Source organism: Muntiacus reevesi, chromosome 4 (genome assembly GCF_963930625.1).
Source record: "Muntiacus reevesi chromosome 4, mMunRee1.1, whole genome shotgun sequence".
NCBI classification, from domain to species: Eukaryota; Metazoa; Chordata; class Mammalia; order Artiodactyla; family Cervidae; genus Muntiacus; species Muntiacus reevesi.
The window spans coordinates 66623652-66650291 of NC_089252.1; the positions used below are offsets into that span (position 1 = coordinate 66623652).

Below are 26640 nucleotides of genomic sequence, written 5' to 3' on the forward strand. Positions count from 1 at the left end.
GCATCCGCGCGATCGAGCCTCTGAGAGCGCCTGGAAACGTCTCGCCTTCCAAGTCCGGCGATGAAGCCGGTTCCTCAAATTGTTCCCGGCAGGAGGGGCAGGAAATCCCGCCCGGCTGCGGCGGCCACGGCGGCGGGAGGGGGAGACGCTCCGGCAGGGCTGTCCCGGCGGCCACGCTTCGATCTCGTTCGGGTCTAAGGTCCGGCCAGGTCGTAACTCCAGCCGCTCTTTCGCCACCTGGAGTCATCGCCCCGCCCACCCCTCCATTCCCGGAGCCACGCGGCCCGCAGGCCTCGCTCTTCCCGGGGCCCCCGAGCCGCGGGCCGGCCGCCGCCAGGTGCAAAGAGACAGGTCAGCGGTGACCCGCCCCCGGGAGGCGGCGCCTGGCTGAGCCGAGCAGCCGGCGGCCGCGACCCCGGGCCTCCCTCTGCAGCCCCCGCGCGCCGCGCCGCCGCGCCCCCGCGCCCTCCGGCCGAGCAACAGGTGAAGCGCCCGCCGGCTGGCGGCGCCTCCGCGGGGCGGTCCCTCCCCGCCCACCGCGCATCGCCCCACTCCACGCCCCCTCCCCTCGGCCCGGCCTCCGCCGCCTCCCTCGGCCGCCGGCGGCTTCCCCCTCGCCGGGTCTCCCGCCGCGCCGCCCCGGCGCAGCCCGAGAGCCCGCGCTCGCCGAGGAGAAGGGGGCGCCGCGCGCTCGCCAGACTCGCGCCACGGCCAGACGGACCCGGCGGGCGCCCCCGCGCGCCCCCGTCCCGCCGCCGACGCGCTCCCCTCCCCCGCCCCCGGCCGGTGTCCCCGGGCTCGGAGCCGCGCAGCCCGCCTGGACGCGCCGGGGGTCCCCGAGGCGGGGCCGGCGCTGCCCGGCCCCGGCGCGACGATGGAGGAGCCGCAGCGCTCCCGCTCGCACACGGTCACCACCACCGCCAGCTCCTTCGCCGAGAACTTCTCCACCACCAGCAGCAGCTTCTCCTACGACCGCGACTTCCTCCGCACCCTGCCCGGGCTCCTCATCGTGGCGGAGATCGTGAGTGCCTCGGGGCGGCGGGGCGGGCGGGCGGCGCCGGGGCGCAGGTGGACCCCGCGCCGTGCTCCTCGCCTGGGAGCTTGTTCACATCCTTCCGACGGCTTTGGAGGAACGCTTTAGGCTCAGCCTCGCCGTCATCCCAAGGTGCCGGACTCCGAGATCCCCTCTCAGAAGAGAGTCCCGTCTCCCCCTGGGCTCTTCTAGGGGAGAGGGTCATGAGCTTTGGGAGGACTGTTGGGGAGAAACCCGACCTGCTGGGCCCTCTCTGCGGCCGCGGCGTGTCCCCGGAGCGGGATGCTCGGTGAACACTGAGTTTGTGTTCATGGGTGTCAGGGATATCTGGTGCCTCCCTCACCCGATGTCCACGCGGGTGGCCTTTTCCCCAAAAGCAAAGCTTCTCGAAGATCAGGGGAGAAGACTTCTTCTTTTTCCTGATTATCTCCTTGGTAGTAAACCTGAGGTGAATCGGGAAGCGTTTACGGAATAAATTCCGAGGGTCTCCTGTCTGGTGCTTTTTGAGGATCAGAGAGTTTCTTGTCTGGTGCTTTGCACATCCTGGTTGAAGACTCAGACCGTTCCTGGGAGGGGGCACAGAACCAGCCTTCTCCTCTCTGGAGGAGAACGTGGACGCTGAGACATCCAGTTATCGCCCCTTCAGGTTTCCTGCTGGCGGAGAAAGGTCCCGGGCTTGTTAACAGCTAACGGAGGCTACTGTTTACTCTCTTCAGGTGCTAGGGGCTCATCAAGCCCTTCAGATACCCTCCTGCCCTCATTTCCCGCACAACAGCCCTATCCTGTGAAAAGTGAAAGAAAGTGGAGTCGCTCATTCATCTCCGACTCTTTGCGACCCCATGGACTGCAGCCTCTTTACCCGCTGAGCCACGTGGGAAGCCCATCCTGTGAAGGGAGCTTTGATTATGACCCCATTTTACATGTGAAGAAACTGAGGTTTAGAGAGGAAATAGGTCACACCTGGGGGTGGAGGTGGGATTCAAACCCAGGCCTCCCTGTCTCCAGGGCCCTGCTCTTAACTGTTATGGGGTATCCCTTCCTTCTGCCATAGCTCGCTCTGTTTACTTGGGCCCTGTTCAGTTGTATCTGACTCTTTGCGGCCAGTGGACTGCAGCCCACCAGGCTCCTCTGTCCATGGGATTTCCCAGGCAGCTGGAGTGGGTCGCCATTTCTTACTCCAGGGGATCTTCCCAACCCAGGGATTGAACCCACATCTCTTGGATTCTCAGGCGAATTCTTATTTTTGTTTGTTTGTTTTTGGTTTCCAGGCTGGTGCATTTCAAAAAGGGTGTCATACAAACGGGCAGGGGACCATGGCTTTTTCCAATGACAGGCGAAATTCTTTATCACTATGCCACCTAGGGGAAGCCCCATATCCCTCATACTTTCACTTGAACCTTTGTGGGATTGAAATCTAGCTTATATGAGCTGGGGCTGTGATGGTACCAAAGTGCCTGAGGACCCCAGTTCCCCTGAGAAACCTGCAACAAAGCATGTAACATAGCTCATCCACTTTTCCAGAGACTCAGAGCCACCCCAGACCAAATGAATACATCCTGGTTGGTTCCAGTGTACAGAGAGTTTGAAGTGTTGGCTTAGCCCATCCCCCATTTCGTTCCCCCAGCTGGCACTGAGGCTTTTGGGAGATCCAATAGAAAGCTCAGGTATTGGAATCACCTTGCAGGGCCTGGCTTATAGGAATTCAACAAATATTTGCTGTGTGGATGAAGGAGTTGGCAGGCTCCTCTGCTCCACCTGAGCTAGTGGCAGCTACAGTGACAGAGGTGGGGCTCCTCCCCTGGTGTGGATGCAGACCAGGTGTAAAGTAAAACCCCTCTTGTTTTCTGATTTATGATCAACAGACTCCATGTTCCATGCTTTCTCTGGAAATAGGAAAGTGAGAGAAAAAATGTAAATGGCCCACAATTCTGTTACTAGAAATAACCACTGTTAATGTGTTGGCTTGTAGACTTTTTGATTTCAATATGTTTTTGGAAACTGGTGGAAAAACACGTGAGAAAAATTATCCTAAATTACTACGAGAGTTTTTATTTTTGGCGATCTCTATATGCACAGGTTTTAGAGTCCTTGGCCTACAGGTAGACATATAACTTTCCCCCACCATTGCTGCACCAGAGGTACCCTCATTCACGTCTCTTAGACCTAAATAATGTGTTTATAATGTTCCTGATTCTTCCCCCACCAATGCTATTATCCTTGGCTTTGCACTCTGACAAATTGGGCTTTAGCCCTCTTGGGCTACCCCTTCCCCATGCCCATTATACGGACACCTTTATGTCTTTGGGTTAGATCAATAACCAGTGCTGACCTTAGGATATCATAAACACTTTCAAGAGGAGCCGCTGAGCGGTCTATGAGTGCTTTTCCTTTGCTGTCCAATTTCTGGTTTTTCCTGGAGATTATAATTTTCCATTTCTGAGATCTTTAGATACTTAGTCACTAACTTTACTATTTGAGTCTTCACTCAGGAAACTGAGAGACAGCAGGTATTCTATCAGGGTTGTCCTCTTGACCAGCCCTCTCTGGGAGCGTCTGACCTCCTCTCACCCGGCCTTCTCACCTGGACACAGCTGATGGTCTGGGGTCTCCTGCGTGTGGCCATTGAAAGCCCTTTCCCCTTTCTCCTGGGTTGGATCCTCTGCCTCCCAGGACCACTGTCCTCCTCCATCTGGACTCACTCTGACTCAGGGGAAACACACACCCTCTGGTAGTCTCCTAAAAAAGGATGCATGTGTAAATCGAGAGGCGCATCTTTCACAATGTCTTCATTCCACTGTAACACATAGTTAATAGTTTGACTAGGTGAAGAAGGGTAGATTGGAAATTTTTTCCTTCAGAATTATGAAAGTATTCCTCTGTTATCTTCTAGCTCTTCTAATTCTTTTTAAAAGATTCCAATTCTTGATCCCCCACTCCCTTTCTGGAAACCTATAGAATCTATTTTCTTCCCAGAGAGCTGTGACATCACAGTGGTGTGCCTTCTTATGAGTGTTTTCTTCTGCAATACCAAGAACTTGTTCTCTCAATCAGGAAAACTCATGGACATTTAAAGAGATTGAAAACATTTTTTTTTAAACTTTATTTGGCTGCACTGGGTTTTAGTTGCAGCACATGGAATCTTTCATTGTGGTGCACAAACTCTCTAGTTGTGGCCCCTGGGCTTAATTACCTCACAGTATATGGGATCTTAGTTCCCTGGCCAGGGATTGAACACACACCCCCTGCTCTGCAAGGCAGATTCTTAACCACTGGACCACCAGGAAGTCCCCTAAAGAGATTTTTTTTTCTGTTTATGTTATATTCATTTATTCAACAAATATATGTTGATCACCAATTTTGAGCCAAGATAATTATTCTTTTTCTAGGCATACTCCAGTTTGCCTATGTCAAATGTTTAGAATGGCTCGAGGAAGTAAGAAACATTCTCTAAGCCTGCTTTATCCATTGTAGTGGAAATTGCTGTAGAAAGTTAAGAAAGCTTCACTGAAATGCTGTTTTAACTAAAATTTCTTTTACACCATTTTAGCCTCTAGCACAGTGACTTTAAAGATTTAATGAGCATAAAAATCACAGTGAGCACTGTACTAAAATGCACATTCTAGAGTGCTGACTACAGAAATTCTATTTCAGCAAGTTTGCTGCAGTGAGACAGAAATCAGCGTTTTTAACAAGCTCACTAGATACTATTGCAAAGTGTTCTTGGATGATCCTTTGAGAAAACAGCTACAGAATGCTTACTTTCTTTTATCATAATATACTATTATCTATAAAACAAATGTCAATAGCTAGTTATTTTAACAATTTCAATTACTTATATTTCAAGTGAGTCAGTTGATGATTGCAGAGTTTCTTCCAGTTGTGCTATTTTATAGATTACTTTTATCTACACAGAGGTTGGGCATGTGGAATGGGAGAGGGTGTTTTCATTCATCGGAAGAACACTTCCTGAACTCACTGTCCATACTGTGTGCTCATTAGTTCAGTTGTGTCCGACTCTTTGCAGCCCCGTGGCCTGTAGCCAGCCAGGCTCTTCTGTCCATGGGATTCTCCAGACAGGAATATGGGAGTGGGTTGCCACTTCCTACTCCAAAGAGATTCTTAAAAATTTCTTTTTTTTTCTTTTTCTTTTTTTTTTGGCCATGCCACGGGGCTTGTGAGATCTTAGTTCCCCGACCAGGGATTGAACCTAGGGCCTCAGCAGTGAGAGCGCCAGGTCCTAACGACTGGATCACCAGGGGATTCCACAGAACTCTTCAAAATGTTAAGAATCACCCTAAATAGTATATACTATGTTTTATTGATCCAGTATACTGTTTATATTTTATAAATATGTTTATTTTTGTTTATATTTTAACATCTGTTTATATTTTAACATCTGAGTCAGGATGTAGCTTACAGTGGATGGTTTTTTGAACCATAAGGAAAATGGAACCATGGATTCTTTATTTGGGGGTGGAGGCAGAGCAGGTTTCAAACTTCTGCTGTTCCAGCCCTCAGATTAAGTTAGACCTGCCCCCAGAAGAATGTTACTTTCTGCCTTGCAAAAACAAAATAAGGAGACAAAGAATTATGAAGAACCTGGCTTCTTGCTTGAGCCTGGGGGAAATAGAGTAGAGAGTAAAACTCAGTGTTTCCCCAAATCTGTTGTCAGGATCCCTTGGCCTGGCTTTCTCACAGAGGTGACCTGCTAAAACACCCTAGACGGTGCCAGTGTAAGATGGCATGGGACCCAAACTGTAGTGGTTTCCTTCCTCTTAAAGTTTTATAAGAAGCTAGAAGCAATCCAGGACTTGACCTGTGACCTATAGGATGTTGTGATCTCATAACAGTTATGAGGATTGGAAGAATAAAAGTGATTTGTCAGAAGCTGAGTTAAATTGCAGCCTTCCTGTTAATTGGCGACTTCAAAATGAGTTAGGTCACGCAGGTAATAAAGTCAGATCGCCTCTCATTTACTTACTGTCATGAGCAAACTCAGTTGGGGGAGGACAGATAGGGTTTCCTGAGAACTGGCATCTAAATTAATTTACCCTGGGACTTCCCTGGCAATCCAGTGGTTAAGGCTTCAAGGTCCCAATGCAGGGGACAAGGGTTCGATCCCTGGTGGGGGGAACTAGATCCCACATGTTGTGCGGTGAGGCCAGGAGGAGTTAAATTAGTCTATCCTGTTGATTTCTTTTTAAAGAAGGATGAACACAAGTTTCCTAATCTTGGTAGAAAAATGAGAAAAATGCAAGTAAGAAAAAAAAAAAAACCCTTGAACTGTGTTCCGCACAGTGGTTCCTGTGAGGCGTGTCAATATTGACCCATGTTTGGGCGTGGGGAGGCTTTGGGTTATTGTCATGCCTGGGGTTTCTCCTGGTGTTTAGCGCCCTGGGGGACCAGCGAGTCTCATGTCCTAAAGCGCTTGGGACGGTCACCAGCCATGAAGAGTTACTTCGCCCGCTGCCTCCAGCCCCACTGTTGAGAAACTCTGGGCGAACCACTGTTTACCCCTTGGAGTAAACCATTCCAGGATTTTTTCAGTGGTTGTGTGTTACTTATGTGCAGTTTTTAAAAATGCAGTCCCTTCTGAACTGCTCCTCGTTTCCTGCTAAGACCATCTGTGCTGGACATCTTCCATTTGTTGCTCAGAGGCACCCTCCACCCAGCTCTCCACCCCGCAGGGCGACTTGCGTGGACCCGGCTGTCTCCAGGGTCCCCTCGGATGTCACACTGGATTCCAGGGTCCTCCTGGCACCTGGAGGATGCGGTAGGTGGGAGGGGAGCAGGTTCAGGGCGCTCGTTCTTGGGACTCCTCCCTGCCGGGGCTCAGCAGTCCAGCTGCGTCCCTCTGCACAAGGCGGGCTCTGGCAGCCCTCGGCCCTGGGCTGTTTTCCCTGGCTCTGTCATCCGGTCACTCCCAGCCACTTCCTATTGCCAGGGCCTGCGCAACGGCTTGTGGTTTTCCGCACCCTACCTTCTAAATTAGACCTTTATAAAACTCCGCTCAGATTACCCAATCTGAATGTGCCAGTTTCCTGGGAAGACCTGATGAATTACCTTTCCGCATCAGCAGTTCATTTCTTTAGGCATTGTGTTTTGTTTTGTTTTCCAATTTTTAAAAACATTTTTTCTTCTGCTCCTGGCTTTAAAAAAATTATTGAAGCTCTTCAGTCATTCTTAATGGCTGCCTGCATGCATGCATGCTAAATTGCTTCAGTTATATCTGACTCTTTGCAACCCTATGAACTGTGGCCTACCAGGCTCCTCTGTCTATGGGATTCTGGAGGGGGTTGCCATTTCCTTCTCCAGGGGATCTTCCCGACCCAGGGACTGAACCTGAATCTCCTGTGGCTCCTGCGTTGCAGGTGGATTTTTTTACCTCTGAGCCACTGGGGAATCCCAATGACCTCCATAAATATCCAGGCTCCTACTGTTCAATTTAGGTTTCTTTCTTTCCTGTAACAAGGATGTAACAAACATTCCTTAAGCTCCATCTTTCTGGATATTCTTTTCAGATTTTCTATGGATGTGTACTTAGAATTGAGTAACAGGGTATATGAATCTTCCTTAAAGTAAAATTTTGTTGATGTATACAGTAAAATTTACCCTTTTTAGTGTACTATTCTATGAGTTTGGGCATATCCAGGTTTGAGATTCAGTTTTATTGAGGTTATTAGCCATAACAGATTGATGATTTTTCTTTAAAAAACTAAAAATAGAGCTATCATCTGATCCAGCTGTCCCACTCCTGCGTATATATTGGGAGAAAAGACACGTGCCCTCCTGCATTCACTGCAGCATTCTTTACAACAGTCGAGAAATGGAAGCCACCGCAGTGTCCACTGACAGATTCACGGATGAAGAAGTGGTACATACATACAATGGAATATTACTCAGTCATAAAAAGTAATGAAATAATGCCTTTAGCAGCAACGTGGATAGACGTAGAGTTGAAGTAAGTCAAAGACCATTATCATGTGGTATTGCTTATATGTAGGATATGTATGTCCTTTGCTATACACCTGAAACATTTAAAATCAACTATATTTTAAGAAAAAAATCAAATAAAAAACAAAAAAAAATAAGAAAAGTAAAAATATACACAAAAAGTTGACCTTTCAAAGGTGTACAATTCAGAAATTTTTTAGGATAGTCACAGAGTTGTACAACTTTGATCATTATCTGATTTTAGGACATTTTTGTCACCACAGAAAGAAACCTTCTGTTGGTTAGCAGTCACTCCCTGGTGTCGCCTTGCCTCAGCCCTTGGTAGCAACTAATGTGTTTTCTGCCCCTGTGGATTTGTCTGTCCTGGTTATTTCTTGTAGATGGAATCCTATAGTATGTGGCCCTTTCTGTCTGCCTTCTTTGACTTAACATAATGTTTCCAAGGGTTATCCATGCTCCAGGATGTCTCAATGCCTCATTCCTTTTATTACCAAAGATTATTTCATTGTAGTATACATATATTTATGTATAGTTTATCCGTTCATCAGTTGATGAACATTTGGGCTGTCTCCACGTTTTGACTGTTATGAACACACTGCTGTGAACCTCCATGCACAGGTTTTGTGTGGACTTAGTTTTTAGTTCTCTTGGGCATTTACCTAGGAACGGAGGGTTCAATGATACGGTCGGTCTTTGTTTACTATTTGTCAGGGTACTGCCAGACTCTTTCCAAAATGGTGACCCTAACTTATAATTCCAGCACCAATACGAGTGTTCCGATTTCTCCACATCCTCACCAAGATTTATTTTCTGCCTTTTTGGTTCTAATCATCCTACAAGGTATGAAATGATATCTCATTGTGGTTTTAGTTTGTATTTCCTTGATGACTAATGATGTTGAGCATCTCTTTATGTCATTTGTCTAGCTTCTTTGGAGAAGTGTCAATTCAAATCCTTGGCCATTTAAAAGGAACAACCAGGCCCTGAAAAGTTGAAAAATAATGTCAACAGCAACCTAATAAAGATAATGTTAACAACCAAAAAATCCTTTGCCATTTAAAAAGCTAATTTCTCTTATTGTGGACTTGTAAGCATGCTTTTCTTGTTCTAGATACGAGTTCCTTATCATATATCAGATACATGATTTGCAAATATTTTTCTTCCATTCTGTGTGTTGTCTTTTCACTTTATGTGATGGTGTCCTTTAAAGGACAAGGGTTTCTTAATTTGATAAAGTGAAATTTGTGTATTTTTCTCCCTTGTTGTTTGTGTTTTTGATGTCATATCTAAGAAGACTTTGCCTAATGCAGGGTCACAAAGATTTGCTCCTCTGTTTTCTGCTGAAAGTTTTATAGGTTTTTTTTTTTGAGGGGGGGAGTTGGCTCTGCACTGCATGGCAGGCATAACTTTCCTGACCAGGGATCGAATCCGTGCCCCCTGCAGTGGAAGCACCGAATCTTAACCTCTGGACTGCTGGTAAAGTCAAAAGTTGTATAGTTTTATGTCTTACATTTAGGTCTGTGGCTAATTTTGAGTTCATTTTTATATTGAATGTGAGGAAGGAGGGTTATTTCATTCATTTCCGTGTGGATATCTATTTGTCCCAGCACTATATGTTGAAAAGACAATTTTTTTTCCCCCACTGAATTGTGTTGGCACGCATTGTTGAAAATCATATGGCCGTAAATGTAAGGGTTTATTTCTGCTTTCTCAGTTCTGTTTCATTGATCTAAATATCTGTCCTTATGCCAGTACCACACTAACTGTAGCTTTGTAGAAAGTTTTGAAATCAGACTGTGAGTTTGCAAGTTTGCTCTTTTTTCCAAATTGTTTTGGCTATTCTGAGTCCCTTGCATTTCCTTGAATTTTAGTATCACCTTGCCAATTTCTGCAAAAAGGGCTGCTGGGGTTTCAATATGGGTTGTGTTGAATCTGTAGATCAATTTGGGGAGTATTGCTATTTGAAAACTGTTTTCTAATTCATGGACATGGGGTAACTTTCTGTTTATTTACATCTCCTCTAATTTCTTTAACAATGTTTTGTAGTCTTCAAGGTACATATCACATATCTTTTGTTAAATTTATTCCTAAGTATTTTATTCTTTTTGATGCTATTGAACATGGAATTATTTTTGTAATTTCATTTTCAGATTGCTTATTGCTGCATCATCGAAATCTAGTTGAGCTCTGTATCCTTAATCTTATATTCTACAATTTTGCTGATTTCATTTATTAGTTCTAATAGTTTTGTGTTGGAGTGGGGTTGCTTTATGTATTTTTAAGGCTTTTGGTATTACTGCCAAGTTGAACAGAAAGGTTTATACCAATTGGCATTCCCTCTAGTAGTGTTTCAGTGGGTTTGTTTCATCTAGTACTCAAACTTTTAACATTTTCCAATTTTCTTGGGGTGGGAGATACTCTAATAAAAGATTTGGCATAGACACCCACCAGTCACAGCATCAGCTAATATTCAGGGGGACCTTGGACATGTGAAAAAGAAAATTTTTTTAATTTGTATTTCTGTGATGATTAAAATTTAACATTTAAAATATGCTTATTAGCCATTTATTTCTTCTTTCAGTAAATGCCTGTTTTTCCCCTTCTACTCACTTAAAAAAATGGGCTCTTTCTTTAAAAATGTCTTAAAGATAGAAAAGGGAGTGAAAAAGTGAAATCATTAGTTGCTCGGTCATGTCCAACTCTTTGTGACCCCATGGACTGTAGCCCGCCAGGTTCCTCTGTCCATGGAATTCTCCAGGCAGGAATACTGGAGCCGGTTGCCATTCCCTCCTCCAGGGGGTCTTCCCAGCTCAGGGATCGAACCCATGTCTCCTGCGTTGCAGGGAGATTCTTTATTGTCTGAGCCACCAGGGAGTGAAGACGTTTATGAAAATTTACCTCCAAGGAGGGAAATAAGATTGGTTTGTGGGATGTATTTGAATAGGGAGGTTTGCTTTTTAACTCCTTATTTTTTTATATGGTTTTAGTTTTTTTGTAATGAGAATGTACTTATGCATTAATGTAATTAAAGAAATTTAGCAGTGTGTTCATTGTAAAAAACTTCATATCATTTATATATATAGAGTGAAAACGGAGCATCTCTGCTTACTTACCTCGTTTACTCTATCCAGCAGCTACCCCCATCTACTTAGCGTTCACAGACCTTTTCTGTACGTGTGCATGTGTATACACATAGTATACGACGTGCACATATGCATGAATGAGTGTAGTATACATATTCTGCAGGTTCTTATTCACTTAGTGATATCTTGATATTCTTCCCTATTGCTTTTTTGTTGATTTGTAAGTTTCCTGTATAAGTATTAACTTTCTCATGTCACTTGTTAGTATCATTCATGCTATTTTCATCAAAATAAGTTTCTAATTTGTATGAAATCTAGAGTTTTACCCTTATTTAGCCTTCTTGGGTTTACTTTGCTTAAACATGGCTTCCTTATACCCAGGATTATACAGATATTTGAAGAAAATACCATGCTTTTAAATGTTAAAAATATTTACCAGCAGAAGTTCCCTGGTTGTCCAGGGACTTGCTGCGTTCACTGCCAGGGCCTGAGCTCCATCCCTGGTCAAGGAACAGACCCTGCCAGCCATGCAGTGCAACCAAAAATAGATAAACAATTTTTTTTTCTTTCTTTTTTTTTCCATTTATTTATATTAATTGGAAGCTAATGACTTTACAATATTGTAGTGGTTTTTGCCATACATTGACATGAATCAGCCATGGATTTACATGTGTTCCCCATCCTGAACCCCCTCCCGCCTCCCTCCCCATCCCATCCCTCTGGGTCTTCCCAGCGCACCAGCCCCGAGCACTTGTCTCATGCATCCAACCTGGGCTGGTGATCTGTTTCACACTTGATAATATACATGTTTCAATGCTGTTCTCTCAGAACATCCCACCCTCGCCTTCTCCCACAGAGTCCAAAAGTCTGTTCTATATATCTGTGTCTCTTTTTCTGTCTAGCATATAGGGTTATCGTTTTAAAAAAATTGTCATCTGAAGGCATAAGTTCTTTTTGCGTGGATAAGAATGTAATTTCGTGATCATGGTATCTCCCCTGCCAGAGTGAACTAAGTCAGAAAGGGGAAAACAGATATCATATATTCTATGGAATGTTTGGAATCTAGAAATATGGTCCTGATGAGCATATTTACAGGGCAGGGGGCCCAGCAGGGGAAGTAGAGGCTGGGATGAACTGAGAGAGTACGACTGTCATATATACATTACCATGGGTAAATTCATAGCTAGTGGGAAGTCTCTGTATAGCACGGGGAGCTTAGCCTGGTACTCTAGTCCGGTGGGAGCGCGGTTCCTGAGGGAGGGGACACGTGTTTACCTGTGACTGATTCACACTGTTGTATGGCAGAGACCCCCGATACATTGTCAAGCAATTATCCTCCAATTAAAAGCAAATTTAAAAGAATGTAGTTTCATTTTTTTCCCCCAAATGGGTAGCTAGTTGTCTCACCGTTAATCATATTCCCATATATATGTAACTCTTTCTTGATTCTGAGTCAATTCTAAATTGACTATAGCTTTATCATGCATTTAAGTATTTAGTAGGGTCAGTTCAGTTCAGTCGCTCAGTCGTGTCCGACTCTGACCCCGTGGGCTGCAGCGCGCCAGGCTTCCCTGTTCTTCACCAACTCCCAGAGCTTACTCAAACTCATGTCCATTGAGTCAGTGATGCCATCCAGCCATCTCATCCTCTGTCGTCCCCTTCTACTCCCACCTTCAAACATTCCCAGCATCAGGGTCTTTTCAAATGAGTCAGTTCTTTGCATCAGGTGGCCAAAGTATTGGAGTTTCAGCTTCAGCATCAGTCCTTCCAATGAATATTCAGGACTGATTACCTTTAGGATTGACTGGTTGGATCTCCTTGCTCTAAATCATACCAGTTTTTCTCTTTCTTGCTGTACTTTTGTATACTTACACTAACACTTGGAGGTGATTTTTAAAATCATTGTTTCTTACATTCCACTCTGATTTTGATTGAGACTGCATTAAATTTATAAATTAATTTGAAGAGATGTCCTTATGATATTGAATCTTATCACTTAAGAATATTGTATCTATTTAAGGTCATTTTATGCTCTTGAAGTCCTAAGTTTTTGCCAGATGAGTCTATGTATTTCTTACTATATTTGATAAATAGGATTTATAAAAAATGAATTGGATTTGGCAATTCTTAACTGTTTGTAGTTTGAAAAAAAGTTGTTGATTATTTTATATGTAGCCATTTTATTTGAATAATTAGTTCTAATTATTATTGTCCTAATTACTATATTTAGTTCTATTATTATTTTATAAGTTATAGTAATATCTGAACAAGGGTGGTTTTCTTCTTTTTATATTTATACTGTTTTTCATTATTGTGTAGGTTAGGACTGCTAGTGCAATGTTGAATGATTGAGACGAGATGGATATCTTTGGCTGACTCATAACTTTAACTGCAGTGTTTCCAATGCTTTAATTATAATACAGGTTTTACTGTGGGTTCTGGTAGATATTCCTTATTGAATTAAGAAAGGGAGGTTTAACTGTAGATATTTTAATCAGGAATGCTTGTTGAATTTAGGAGGTAGTATTTGGCTGGGAGGGTGCCTTTCGTTAGGTCAGCATAGAGGGTTTTTTTCCTTCTATTTGTTAAGGGAGTGAATTACATTAGAAAATCTAACGTTGACTCTTTCTTGTACTTCTGATATAATCTCTATTTAGTTATAATGTATTTTTTAAAGAAACTATTGGATTTTAAAACTTTCTTTTTTAAGTCTTGGATTTGATTTGTTGGTATCATATCTGAGGGCTTTCTGTTTGTGTTAATAGAAGACCAGCCTTCTAGATCGCTTTGCTGTGTTCTATTTTGTCCGACTTTACTATTGTCCCCCCAGCTTTTTTTGGCCAGCATTTATCTGATATGTTCTTGTCCCTTTATTTTTAATTGAAATGAAATTCACATAACATATAGGCATACTTCAGAGATATTGTGGTTCCAGACCAGTATAATAAAGCAGTGCCAAAATAAAGCTAGTCAAATGAATTTTTTGGTTTCCAAGTGCGTATAAATTATGTTTACATTATACTGTAGACTGATAAGTATTTAATTCAATACATTTAAAAAACAATGTACATACCTTAATTAAAAATGCTTTATTGGTAAGAAATGCTAACCATCCCTAAGTCTTTAGTGAGCCATCATCTTTTTGCTGATGGAGCCTCTTGCCTGGATGTTGATGGCTGCTGACTAATCAGGTGGTGGCTGCTGAAGGTTGGGGTGGCTGTGGCAGTTCCCTAAAATAACACAGCAGTGAAGTTTGCTGCATTCGTTGACTCTTCTTTTCATGAACAATTTCTCTGTAGCATGCTGTGTTCTTTGATAGCTCCTGACCCACAGTAGAGCTTCTTTCAGAGTTTGCGTCATCCTCTCACACCCTGTCACTGCTTTATCAACTAAGTTTATATGATGTTCTGGATCGTCAGCAGTCGATTAAGTTCACCATCTTTTATGGGCAAGGTTTGTGGCACCTCAAAACAGTTACAATCGTATCATCAGAGATCACGGATCACCATAACGAATGTAATAATAATGAAGAGGTGTGAAATATTTTGAGAATTAACAAATGTGACAGAGACCCAAAGTGAGCAACTGTTATTTGAAAAAGTCAATAAGACTTGTTTGATACAGGGTTGCCACAAACCTTCAATTGTGAAAAGCACAGTATTTTTGAAGCAGATGAAAGTAAAGTGTAATGGAATGAGGTATGTCCATAAAATTAGCTATTTTAAAATGAACAATTGAATGACATTTAGTATAATACATTCACAACGTTGTTCAATCACTTTTATCTAGTTCCGGAACATTTTCATCTTCTGAAAGGAAACTTTAATTTTTAATTTTTTTCCTTTCTCTGTCATCTTGTTAAGTCTTCTATATTGATCATGTAACTAGATTTTAGTTCTGTACTCAGTCTGAGAATTCGTCTTTCAATATGGAAATTTTTAACACATTTATATTTGTTGTGATAACTTATTTATAGTTCTTAGTTTTCCTTATTTTTTTCTCTAGTGATTGTAAGTTATAAATTCTATTTCTACTTTGTTTGGAGTTATCTTTTAAATTTTACCCAAAGTATTTATCCGTATTTTGCTAACTACCCAGAGAATTAAGATGTATAACCACATAATTCCATTCAAAATATAACGCTAACCTTTTCCTTATCATGCTCTTTGTGTTAGACAGTTTTTTATGTTTTTCTTAAATAACATTTTTTGAGATATAATTCACATACCATACAATTCACCCACTTGAAGTGTACAACTCAGTGGCTTTTGGAATATTCACAGTGTTGTGCAACCATCATCATAATCAATTTTAGAATATTTTTCATCACCCCAGAAAGAAACTCCATACTGTTAGCAGCCAGTCTCCATTTCCCCACAACCTCTTCCTATGCTATCACTAATTCTACATTCTATGTCTATAAAATTTGCCTATTTTGGACATCTCATTTTAATGGAATCCCATAATATGTGATCTTTTGTGCCTGACTTCTTTCACTTAAGCTAACATTTTCAAGATTCATCCATGTTGAAACATGAGTGAGTACTTCATTTCTTTTTATTGCCAAATATTATTTCATTGTGTGGCTTCATTTTATCCATCCATTCATGAGTTCATAGACATTTGGGTTGTTTCCCACCTTTTAGCTATTGGTAACGCTGCTAAGAACATACATGTACAAGTTTTTATTAGACATATATTTTTGTTTCTCTTGGATGTCTTCCTAGGAGTAGAATTTGCTGGCTATATGATAACTATATTTAGCTATGTGAGGAGTTGCCAGGCTGTTTTCCAAAGTGAATGCATAATTTTACAATCCCTGGGCTACTGTTTAAAAAACTAATTTCTTAGGAATGATTTCTTGCCAGTTGTCTGACGCTTTTACCCATAACATTGTTGTTTAGTCACTGAGTCACGTCTGACTCTTCTGTGACCCCATGGACTATAGCCTGCCAGGCTTCTCTGTCCATGGGGTTTTCCCAGGCAAGCATACTGGAGTGGGTTGCCATTTCCTTCTCCTGGGGATCTTTCTGACGCAGGAGTCAAACCCATGTCTCCTGCGTTGGCAGATAGATTCTTTACCGCTGAGCCACCAAGCAGTAATACCATTTGATATTACACCTGTAATACCAAATGACTGTTTTGACGACTACAAATTTAAAATTTTTCATGCTACTTTTTGTGTCATTTGCTTTCTTGGTTTATTTTTCACTTTCAAAGTACTTCCCTGAGTAATTCCTCTAGCAAAGGTTTAAAGGTGTTGAATTTTTTTGAACCTTTGCACTTCTAAGAGCGTCTTTCTTTTTACCTTTATACTTGAGTAATTTCATTGGGTAAAATGATAGGTCTTAAAATTTCTTTTCATTACTCCTTTGAAGATGTTGCTTCATTGTCTTCTCGTATCCCAGGCTGTTAATAAGAGACCTGATGGTCTGGTAGTCCCTAGACAGGCCTGTTGGTTTCAGTAATACCATACCCCACCTCCAACCCCTAACCTTGTGATTGCCATTCCCACAGATTTAGTTGCAGTATAACCTTGCGTGAATGATGCCTTGCATATTCAATAACCGTAAGAATGTAGAAAGTTGGTATGGATGGTGTAGCAAGAAATGGTAGGTGGATTGTCATTATGCTATCAGGGTGAAATGGCTCGTGAAAGGCAGTTTTGCAACCATATGAGGTAATTATACTGGAGCTTCAGGTTGATGTGGTTAGGAATAAAACAAGATTGTTGAGTTTCCACTTGGAGTTTCCTGCGTCCTGGTGAGATCTGTCCCTGGGCAGGCTGAATACCCTCACCCCATCCTGGGAGAAATCCAGAAGACCTTGAAACCCCTATCAGGACAGCTGTAGCCTGATGTTCCCTGCTGAGAGCAAACCTTTGCATTTATTTCAGTGAACTATGAGGTTTATGGTATTTAAGTCACAGACTTGTTTTACTAGCTTTCAAACCCACAACTCTAGGGGAATCAGGTTCTCACTTCCTTTTTTCTTTTAATGTCCTTTTAAGTAACCAAATTAAAAAAAAAGTCTCCTTGAAACCTTTTGAAATTTTCTTCCCTTCTTTAGAGGGTGACTTAAAATTCATCTCCCCCAGCACTCCTTGGACCCTTTTATAACTATTACTCAGATCTGTCTTCAGTGCAGGGAAATTCCGTGTATTTCTTACATCTGTTCTTCCTGTTTTCTCCTTCAAAAAAGTCTTTATTCAATCCAGAAGTTCCAGGAGAGGTTAAACTATCTTCAATATCTTCTAACTTTTCTTTTATACATTCCTTCTCTGTGTTCTCCTACAGAGTCCTAGGGAAATAACACTTATAGCTCAAAGTCAGATTTTCAGTTGACTACGTTCTGCTCTTCAGTCCAACTGCTGAATTAAAAAAAAATTTATTGAAGTATAATTGATTTATATTATAATGTTGTGTTTATTTATTTTTAATTTTTGGCCACACCCTGTGGCTTATGGGATCTTAGTTCCCAGATCAGGGATGGAACCCTCACTCCCTGCATTGGAAAGCAAGGTCTTAACCACTGGACCGCCAGGGAAGTACCCCAACTGTTGAATTTTAATTTTGGCTGTGATAGTTTTAATTCCCAATGTTTCGTCATTCTTTTTACTTTGCAGTCCGGTTGTTTTTTTATTGAATCACTTTAAGACTGTTGGTATACAGTTGACCCTTGAACAACGTAGGTTCGACTGCCTAGTTCCATTTACAAGTGGATTTTTTTTTTTGGAGTATCCAACCACAGGATCCAAGGTTGGCCAACTACAAGTTTTACTTAGATTTTCAACCACATAGAGTCAGAGGCGCTCCAAACCCCTGTGTTGGTCAAACGTCAACCATATTTAAGCTTTCCTTAGTTTATAGAGAGACCACTTCTTGTTGAGTCTGTTGCTTCCCATATGGCTGTTTTCCTTAACCATTTGTTGATGATTGTCGGTTTGTAGGGCTTCCCTGGTGCCTCAGACAGTGAGGAATCCACCTGCAATGGGGGAGACCTGGGTGTGATCCCTAGGCTGGGAATATCCCCTGGAGGAGCGCATGGCAACACACTCCAGTATCTTTGCCTGGAGAATCCCACGGACAGAGGAGCTTGGTGGGCTAGAGTCCAGGGGTTCGCAAGGAGTCGGACAGACTGAGTGACTGAGCACGTCACAGCCCAGTTGGTTTGTAACTGCAGATGGTTGGAGGCTGCTTGGCTTACGTGAGAATCCATGAGCCCCCAGGAATGAAGGCAGGTTTTCATCACGTGACCTTTCAAGACATGATCTAATGTCTTTTTTTAGAGAAAAGGAATTGTTAATAGGGTGGGAGCAGCACTGGGGGCAGGGTGGCTGCTCGGACTTTGCTATGAGATGTGCAAATAGCTTGTTGGAGCACCTGGAAGTCTTGAGGCTTTACCTTGGGGGCTATTTCCAGAAGTAACTGCTGGAGAGGGTGTGGAGAGAATGATTAACTTGGCAGCTTTCTAAGTCTTTAAATTTTTTCCTTACCAAATAACCCTTGGCTCATTCTTTTCCCCTGCTTTGCTGTTACCTTTAATCATTGGACTTTTTTGGGTATCTGCTTGGAAACTTCCCTTTTTGACGGTTCTCTATTTCCCTCTCCAGGGCTGAAGACTGGAAACCTTATTGCTTGTCATTAGTTTGTTCCCACATGCCTCCCAGGATTCCCTCATGGTTACATATTGTTTCTCTTGCTCTTTTCAGCTTTTCAGCACTACTGCATATTTTAAAATTATTTATATGTATGGTGTTTTTTTATTTTTTGTCATTTCAACAGGATTTAGGAAGGATGGAGAGAGAAACATACAGGTCTAGTCAGCTGCCTTGAGAGAGTTTGCTGTTTTATTATTTATCTAAAGGCGTATTTTATCATTTTATTTATTTTGCCCATGCTGAGTCTTTGTTACTGCACGTGGGCTTCTAGTTACTGCAAGCGGGGGCTATTCTTTCATTGCAGTGCAGGGGCTTCTCATTGCAGGGGCTTCTCTTGTGGTGGAGCACAGGCTCTAGGGCACACAGGCTTCAGTAGTTGTAGCTCTCAGACTTCATCAGTAGATGTGGTGCATGGGCTTAATTGCTGCAAGACCCGTGGGATCTTCTGGGACCAGAGACCAAACGTCCCCTGCATTGCAAGTTGGATTCTTAACCACTAGACCACTTGGGAAGTCCTGTGAAGGCATTTTGAATGTAATATAAGGAATAGTCACCTTCTTTCTGAGTTGAAAATGTATTTTTCCAGCTTTTCATGCCTTGACTTTATTTATAAAAGCTTGTCTTTTAAGTCTGTCTGTAGTGTTTTTTTCCTTACATTTGGTTCATTAGAAAGTTCTACCTCCCTGACAAAACTAAATATCATTAAGTATACATTGCTTTTTAAAATTTAAAATTTTCATCTATTTATGGCCGCTCTGGGTCCCCGTGGCTGCACGCGGACTTTCTCTGGTTGCGGTGAGCAGGGGCTCCTCATGGTGTGTGTTGCTTGGGCTTCTTCCTGCGGTGGCCTCTCTCGCTGTGGAGCGTCAGTAGTTGCAGCCTGCAGGCTCAGCAGCTGTGGTGCAGGGCCTTAGTTGCCCCCACAATGCGGGGTCTTCCCGGGCCAGGGATTGAACTTGTGTGACCCGTGTTGACAGGTGGCTTCTTAACCGCTGGACCACCAGGGAAGTCCTTACACGTTAATTTTTGACCTGGATTTTTCTTGTAGTATGTTTTTATGTTTAGCCTTAATATTAAAATTTACTTTAGCTGGAGGTAGAAAGTTGGACTATAACTTTGTTTTTAGATGTCTTCTCAGTTGCCCCAACATGATATATTGATAATCTGTAAGTCTGTTTTTCATTAACTAATGTGCATTGCTCCCTCTATTTCATTGATTTGGTTCATGTATCTACTTGGGTTGAACGCTGTACTTCCTAGTCTATTCCAGTCTTTGTTCCCAAGTTTTAAAGATACATTTTAACATCTGACAAGGTAAACCACCCCCACCCATAATTTTTAGGATTTTTTTAAGAAGTCATTCATTGCCGTGCCCTGTCTTTTCTGTGAAATTATCTTGGCTTTTAAAAAAATTTTTTAAACTTTTTGGCCTCACCTTGTGGCATCTTAGTTTCCCGACCAGGGATCAAACCCCACACCCTCTGCACTGGAAAGTGAAATCTTAACCACTAGACCACTGGGGAAATCCCTGTCTTGGCTTTTGAATGGGTTATTATATAATACCTAGATTAACTTTGGAAAAGAGATTTATACTCTATAGTTTCTAATAAGAAGATGCCTCAGCTGTTCCTTTGTCTTCCGTTAAGTATTCCTATTGACTCTTAGCTCTTCAAGGTCTTTTCCAATCTGTAATGTGAGTTTTACAATGTAAATTACTTATGTGTATCTTATTTATTCAGACATCAAATGTGTGTTGAATAATTGTGTTCTAGAACCTTTGTTTAGCATTTAGAATATGGTGGTATAATACTTTTCTATTTTTATTTAAATGGATGGTCAATGATAAGATGTAAGACTTGAAAAGAAACATATACGTAGGATGATATTGAAGCCTAGTTTTTTTAAAAACTCAAATTTTCAAATTTGAGCAGAAACTCGAGTCATTTATTCCTTGCTGGCCTTTTGTCTTTTACTCACCTCACAGACTTAAATCTTAAAATTTAACAGATGTAAAATACAGTTTCTTTCTATTTTTGCTAAGGTTTATGACTAGAAGTATTCCCAGGAAGGTGGTAGTACTTTTCCTTAGATGCACACTTTACCATTCCTCTGCATTTAGAAGTCATTGACTTTTCACAGGTATTATCTCACTTGATATGAACCAGCCCCAGACTTTGGGGAATTCCTCCTTTCATTCCCATTTCTAGTTGAGCCACGATCTGAGGAAACAGTTCCCAAATTATATGTGAGTGAGTCAGCCGTACCCTGTGGGGTGCAAGTGAAACAGTTCCATTGGTTGCTTCTCCCTCTTCCATGCTCACCCAAGACATTCATGGTAACCAGGCTGGTGGAATCTCCCTTCTGCGGGGAAGTAATACATCTGTTGTCTCGGTCAGATTTCACTTGCAGACAACATCTGCTGTAGCTAGTGGGAGCAGCCAGAGACTGATTATACATTACTGGATGGCTTCCAGAATTTTCGGTGAGGCTGGAGGCTGACCGGCACCTCCCAGGATGTCAGCCCAGAGCCGGCCTGCCTGTCCCAGGAAGTGGAAGCAGGATGTCCTCAGGGCTCCTGGATCTTGGACCTCTCTAGTGACACATGGCCCCACGAGCCTCCTGCTTATCTCTCAATACTCTGAAGCTCGGGATGCGGGACTGGGATTTCAGTTAATAGCTGCCACAAAAAACCAAACGCTGCCTTGGCTGAGTCTGCCAGTGGGGATGCAGAAGGTGCCGAAGCGTGTCTTCTGGGCCCACGATGTTGTCTTTGGCGTCTAAGTCCTGCATGGGTGTGTCTGCCCAAACCCCATCGTGTGTGGGGCCTGAACTTTAGTCTGACTCCCGTGTCTCTTGAGAGGAAGCCGTGCTGCAAGGGGAGGGGAGTGGAACTGAGTGCTCCATGCAGTGCTCCCTGCAGCCACCTCCATTGGGTTTTACCAGGGTCACTGCAGCCGAGGTGGAAGACCTCCTGTGATTTGTCACACTTCCAGAACATTCTAAGGAACTCGCTCCTTTTACATCTAGATGTGCGTCTTCCTGCCTCACTTCCATCCTTCCTTTCTTCCATGCAGCTTGCAGGATCTTAGTTCCCCGACCAGGGATTGAACCTGTACCCTCAGCAGTGAGAGCTCTGTGTCCTAACCACTGGCCTGCCAGGGAATTCCCTCTAGATGTGCATTTGATTTCTAGCTCTGTGACCTTGCACAACCGGTCAAAGATTTCCTGAACTTCGATCTATAATAATGAGAAGGGTGATGATGACTTTACAGGCTGGCAGATGAAGTGAGCTAACATACACATAAGCCCTATCCAAGAGGGAAATGTTAGTTAATTTCTTGGGTAAATGTCAGCTTATTTCTTCCCTTCTTCCCTCAGTAGGTCCAGACTTTGTAGATTAATTGCATTTGAATGGGGCTGCATTTGGAATGAGTGGCCAAATCTTAGTTTCTAGTGAGTTCTCATGCACCCAGCAATGAGCAAGAATATAGAATTTGCCCTCTGTGGCATGTAGTGGGATTAAGGCTAGGATCAGACTTTTTCCCTGCTGCAAGGCATGCCTGATCTTCCCAGGGAATCAAACCTGTTTGTTCCCCCTTCAGTGAGAGCATGGAGTCTTAACCACTGGACCACCACGAAAGTCCTAGGATCAGGCTTTTAACTAAAAAAAGTTAAGAAGTTACATTGAGAACCACAAAGACCTGCTAATTTTAACTTTCAACACTGGTAGTTCATTTAGACTGTGAAAGATTAATAGAAAGATCTGGCCACAGTTATGAGTGATGCCAGCTTTGTAGATGCAGTAGGAAGGTTTCATCGATTTGTGTCCCTGTGTAGACTTTACTCAGAGAAGGTCTGAAAAAACCACTGGGTGGCTTCATTTTCCAAAGGTCTGAGTTGAATGGCCTGTTTTGGAAAACAGGCAAGTCATCGAACTTCTTATCTTGCCTCACCCTTTCCTTCGTCTATCCAAAATCTAATTACCAGAAATGCCACTCTCCAGGGAAAAAGTAATTCAGAGGAGAAAGACGTCTCTATCGTTGATTTATAACCCGCCTTGTTTCCGGAAAGAACTCGAGGCAGGACAAAAATCTTTGAATTGAGGTTTTTAAAGAATACAACTAGAAATCTATATCAGTCACAGATCGACAAGTTTCAAAGATCACGTTAGAAAAAGAAACACTTAATCTGAAGCACTAAACCTTGAACAGACTCCCAGGGCCATTCTTGAATGAAGTTCCCAGAGACAGAAAGCCGCCGTCGTGTCTAACACAGGCAAGTGAACTAGTGCTGTTCTGTCAGTTGCCTAACACCACGTGCAGCTGTCAAGGGAGAAAATATGGAAGACTTGTCAGCTCGTCTTCCTTCAGCTTTAAATTTCCTTGAGGAGGAAAAAGTCTGTGTGCTTTGAGACTCTGGCCTTCTGATTTCAAGGCCCAGCAGTTTCCTTAGAGATGGTTGTTTGAGTAGATCTATAATAGCAATATCTAATCCTCGACTAGCTTGTACTTTGGAAGTCATGGCCCCTTTAACTCTGACATGAATCTTGAGTGGTTTTTCTTTTCACCCACATTTCAAATTAGGAGCTGATGTTCACACTGCCCTGGGAAGCGAAGGTTGGATTTTTAACTTCCCTTCATGTGATGAGGTTGATTTCCTGAGAGGTGGGAGACCAGAGCTCAGCTTACCTAGTTAGATCGGGCTGGCTTTGCTGCCAGCTGGGGAATGAAGCTTGGATAGGAGTCGTGCCTGTTCTCCAGCCCTTGCGGACTTCAGAAAGATGGAGCCGTAATCCTTTTGTTGCTGGCATACAGTTGAGAAGTAGGGAAGTGTTGTCTGCAGATTTAATCATGCCCCCAGAACTAAGATTCCTTCAAACTTCTTTGTGTGGAATATCAAACAGTACTGAAACCTATGTATGATTTAAAGAATGATACAACAAGTAACCATATGCTATCCACTCAGGGTAAGAAACTGAACATTGCCTGATCTTAGAGGCCCCTGGTGTGCCTGCCCACTTCCGCATTCTGTAAAGTTCATGGTCTGGCCATTGTTTCGCCTTGACCCCTTTCAAAGGCATTTCTTTTAAAAACAATTATTATTATTATTATTGTTATTTTATAATTTTGTTTTTGACTGCACCTTGCTGCATGTGGGCTCTTGGTTCCCCGACCAGGGATTGACCCCACCCCCTGCATTGGGGGCACAGAGTCTTAACCACAGGACCCCCAAGGAAGTCCCAGCCTGGACTTCTTTTGAATGTTAAGAGAATAGGGGATCACATATTTTCTTCTGTGACTTGCTACTTTAATCCATCACTCAGTGTTTTCCATGTTGCTACATGTGGCTGTTCACTCAGTTTAGAACTTGTACTGTAGTTCCTTACATGAATATACTGTAATCTCCCTCTTCTGTGTTGATGACCTCCTGGATTGCCATGTCTTAGATGAATTAAGTTCTCTTTTTTGTATTTCTCATTTTTTTTCTTTCTCCTCTTTGTTTGTGAATTATTCTCTGTCTGTTCTGTCAGTTGATTCTCCAACCATCCTAACAGGCATAACAGTCTGTCATCCAAGTCAAAATGAGTCTGTATTTTTCCCCTGCTCCCAAACAAAAAGAAGACCTTGGAACTCTTAACTCAGATGACATCCCTCACAATCTAAAATTGTACTAGGAATTTAGTTCTGTCCTCTTTCCCACCTGCAAGCTAGGCATGACACTTGTATACCATCGACAGTTTGGTTTTATCCACATAGTTGCCTGACATCCGTGCTCACTGTTCTTTCTTCCATCTCAGACCTCCCATCGGCCTTTGTTTTTCTGAACATCTTTTTCTTCCTCATTCTTGAAAGATTACTAGGCCAAATTCCACACTGACAGTCATTTTTGTCCCAGTTCATTGAAGATATCATTCTTTGTCTCACTGGTTTCCATGGCTGTTGTCACAGTCAGCAGTCAAAATGTAGTTTGCCATTTCTCTTTAACTGAGCTGTTTTTGCTTTTAAAATTGTCTGTCTTTATATAAAGCAATCTCACTGTGATCAGTCAAGCTGAGGGGTTTCTTTTTATTTATTCTTGGGTTTAGTTGGAATTCTTGAATCCAGTGATTGATCTTTCAACAGTATTGAAAAATCCTCAGTTTTTATATCTTGAAATGTTGGAAGTATTGCCTTTCTCATTTTGTTTCATCTCCTTCTGAAATTCTTAATGTGTATTAGGTCTTTAGGCTTTATTTGCCATGTCTTTTATATTTTTTGACAGTATTAAGAAAAAAAAATTTTAAATTAATTAATTTGGCTGTGCTGGGTTTTAGTTATGGCGTGCAGGATCTAGTTCTCTGACCAGGGATCGAACCTGGGCCCTCAGTGTTGGGAATGTGGAATAGCCACTAGACCACTGAGGAAGTCCTTGCCATATCTTTTAAATTGATAATTTCCAACTGTGTGTTCCTGATATACATATCAATATTACTGCTGTATCTTCCAATTCAGTGATTCTTTCTTTAGTTGTTTAATTCATATTGTTGTGTTTTAGTTGCTGAGTCGTGTTCAACTCTTTTGTGATCCCTTGGACTATAACCTGCCAGGCTCTCTCCATGGGATTTTTTAGGCAAAAATACTGGAGTCAACTGCTATTTCCTTCAGGGTATATTCCCCTACCCAGGGATCAAACCCATTTCTCCTGCATTGGCAGGCGGATTCTTTACCTCTGAGTCACTAGCGGCGGGAGCCCTGTTTAATTCATATATTCAAATTTAAATTCTTTTACATTTCTAGAGATTCTTTACCTTTTTCAGATCCACTGTGCCCATCATAGTCTATGTAAACTCAGACCAGACCCAAAGGAGAGACTGCATGTGAGTCTAAATGGAAAGGCAGATTTTTTAACCCCCTTGCCAAGGGTACTGGTGAAATTGCTCAGGACCTCAGTATCTCTGCAGGAGGAGCCTCAAGGCCCCCAGCAGTGTTCTCCCCGTCTTCCCCGCTTCCTCCCCACCTCCGTGCCCTTCCGTGTGGCCCAGCTCCAGTGTCCGTAAGAAGCCTGGCTCTCCACGTGCTGGGTGAGTTTCAGGTAGTGACCAGTGATGGGTGTGGGGCTCTGGCCAGTGCAGACTGACCACTCCCTCCTTTCCCCTTCTTGTGTTTCCTCCTAGATTCCTCACCCTCCTCACCTCCAAATCCTTCTGCCTCTGTTGTGCAGGGAAACCATCTCCAGCTCCTACCTGCAACTTGTGTGTCTTAACCCACGGAGGGCGCCTCAGAACATAGGCTGCCCCGTGAGCTAGGAACCAGCTCCCTAGAGGGATGGCGTTAGACATAGGAACTTCGTCTTCTCTAAGGTGATTGAGTTTTGTTCTGTTCATGGCGTTGCTTGTGCAACAGTGAAGCCCTGGTGTTTCTCATCATTTTATCAGCTCTCGAGGATGTCACAGGATAGGTACCTGTCTGAGTACCTTGATGGCATCACTGCCTCTGGGCAGGGGGAGGGGTTGGCTCCGGCTCCCTGTGGCCCTTAGTGTGAGTGACTCCCCTGCATTCCTGGGCAGAAGGAGGGCTCAGCTGAAGTTGCATCAGCAGGAGATTACCACTTAGAAGGATCGCTTGGAGCCATGCCTGGCGGCACTCAGGTGGTTTTCCGCAGCCTGTCTCATGCATGGATCCTACAGGCTGAGCAGTGGGTGTCACACCTTCTGCATTTCCTGCCACCTCCCAGTCCTTCTCCAGGGAGCTGTCTGTCTGGGTGAACCTGTTGGGTGAGGCTCCCAGACCTTCCATATGGTTCTGTCTTGTGAGGGATGCCTTTTTCACTTTCTGTTTTTCACACAAATGAGTGACATCTCCATGACACTGCCGTTTGTCCCTTAATCTTGAAAACAAAGGGGAAGAGAGAAAGAAAGGGAAGCGTCCACC

The 26640-nt window shown here is 43.0% G+C and overlaps 1 protein-coding gene across 1 annotated transcript in view; it reads left to right on the plus strand.

The window, feature by feature from the left end:
* The first annotated feature begins 565 nt into the window (after nt 1–565).
* CMTM8 (CKLF like MARVEL transmembrane domain containing 8) overlaps nt 566–26640 on the plus strand; it is a 92260-nt gene continuing 66185 nt past the window's right edge. The window contains exon 1 of the mRNA XM_065935230.1: nt 566–1021. Coding sequence (XP_065791302.1) covers nt 875–1021 — 147 coding nt within the window. The 5' untranslated portion in view covers nt 566–874. The remainder of the gene's footprint in view (nt 1022–26640) is intronic.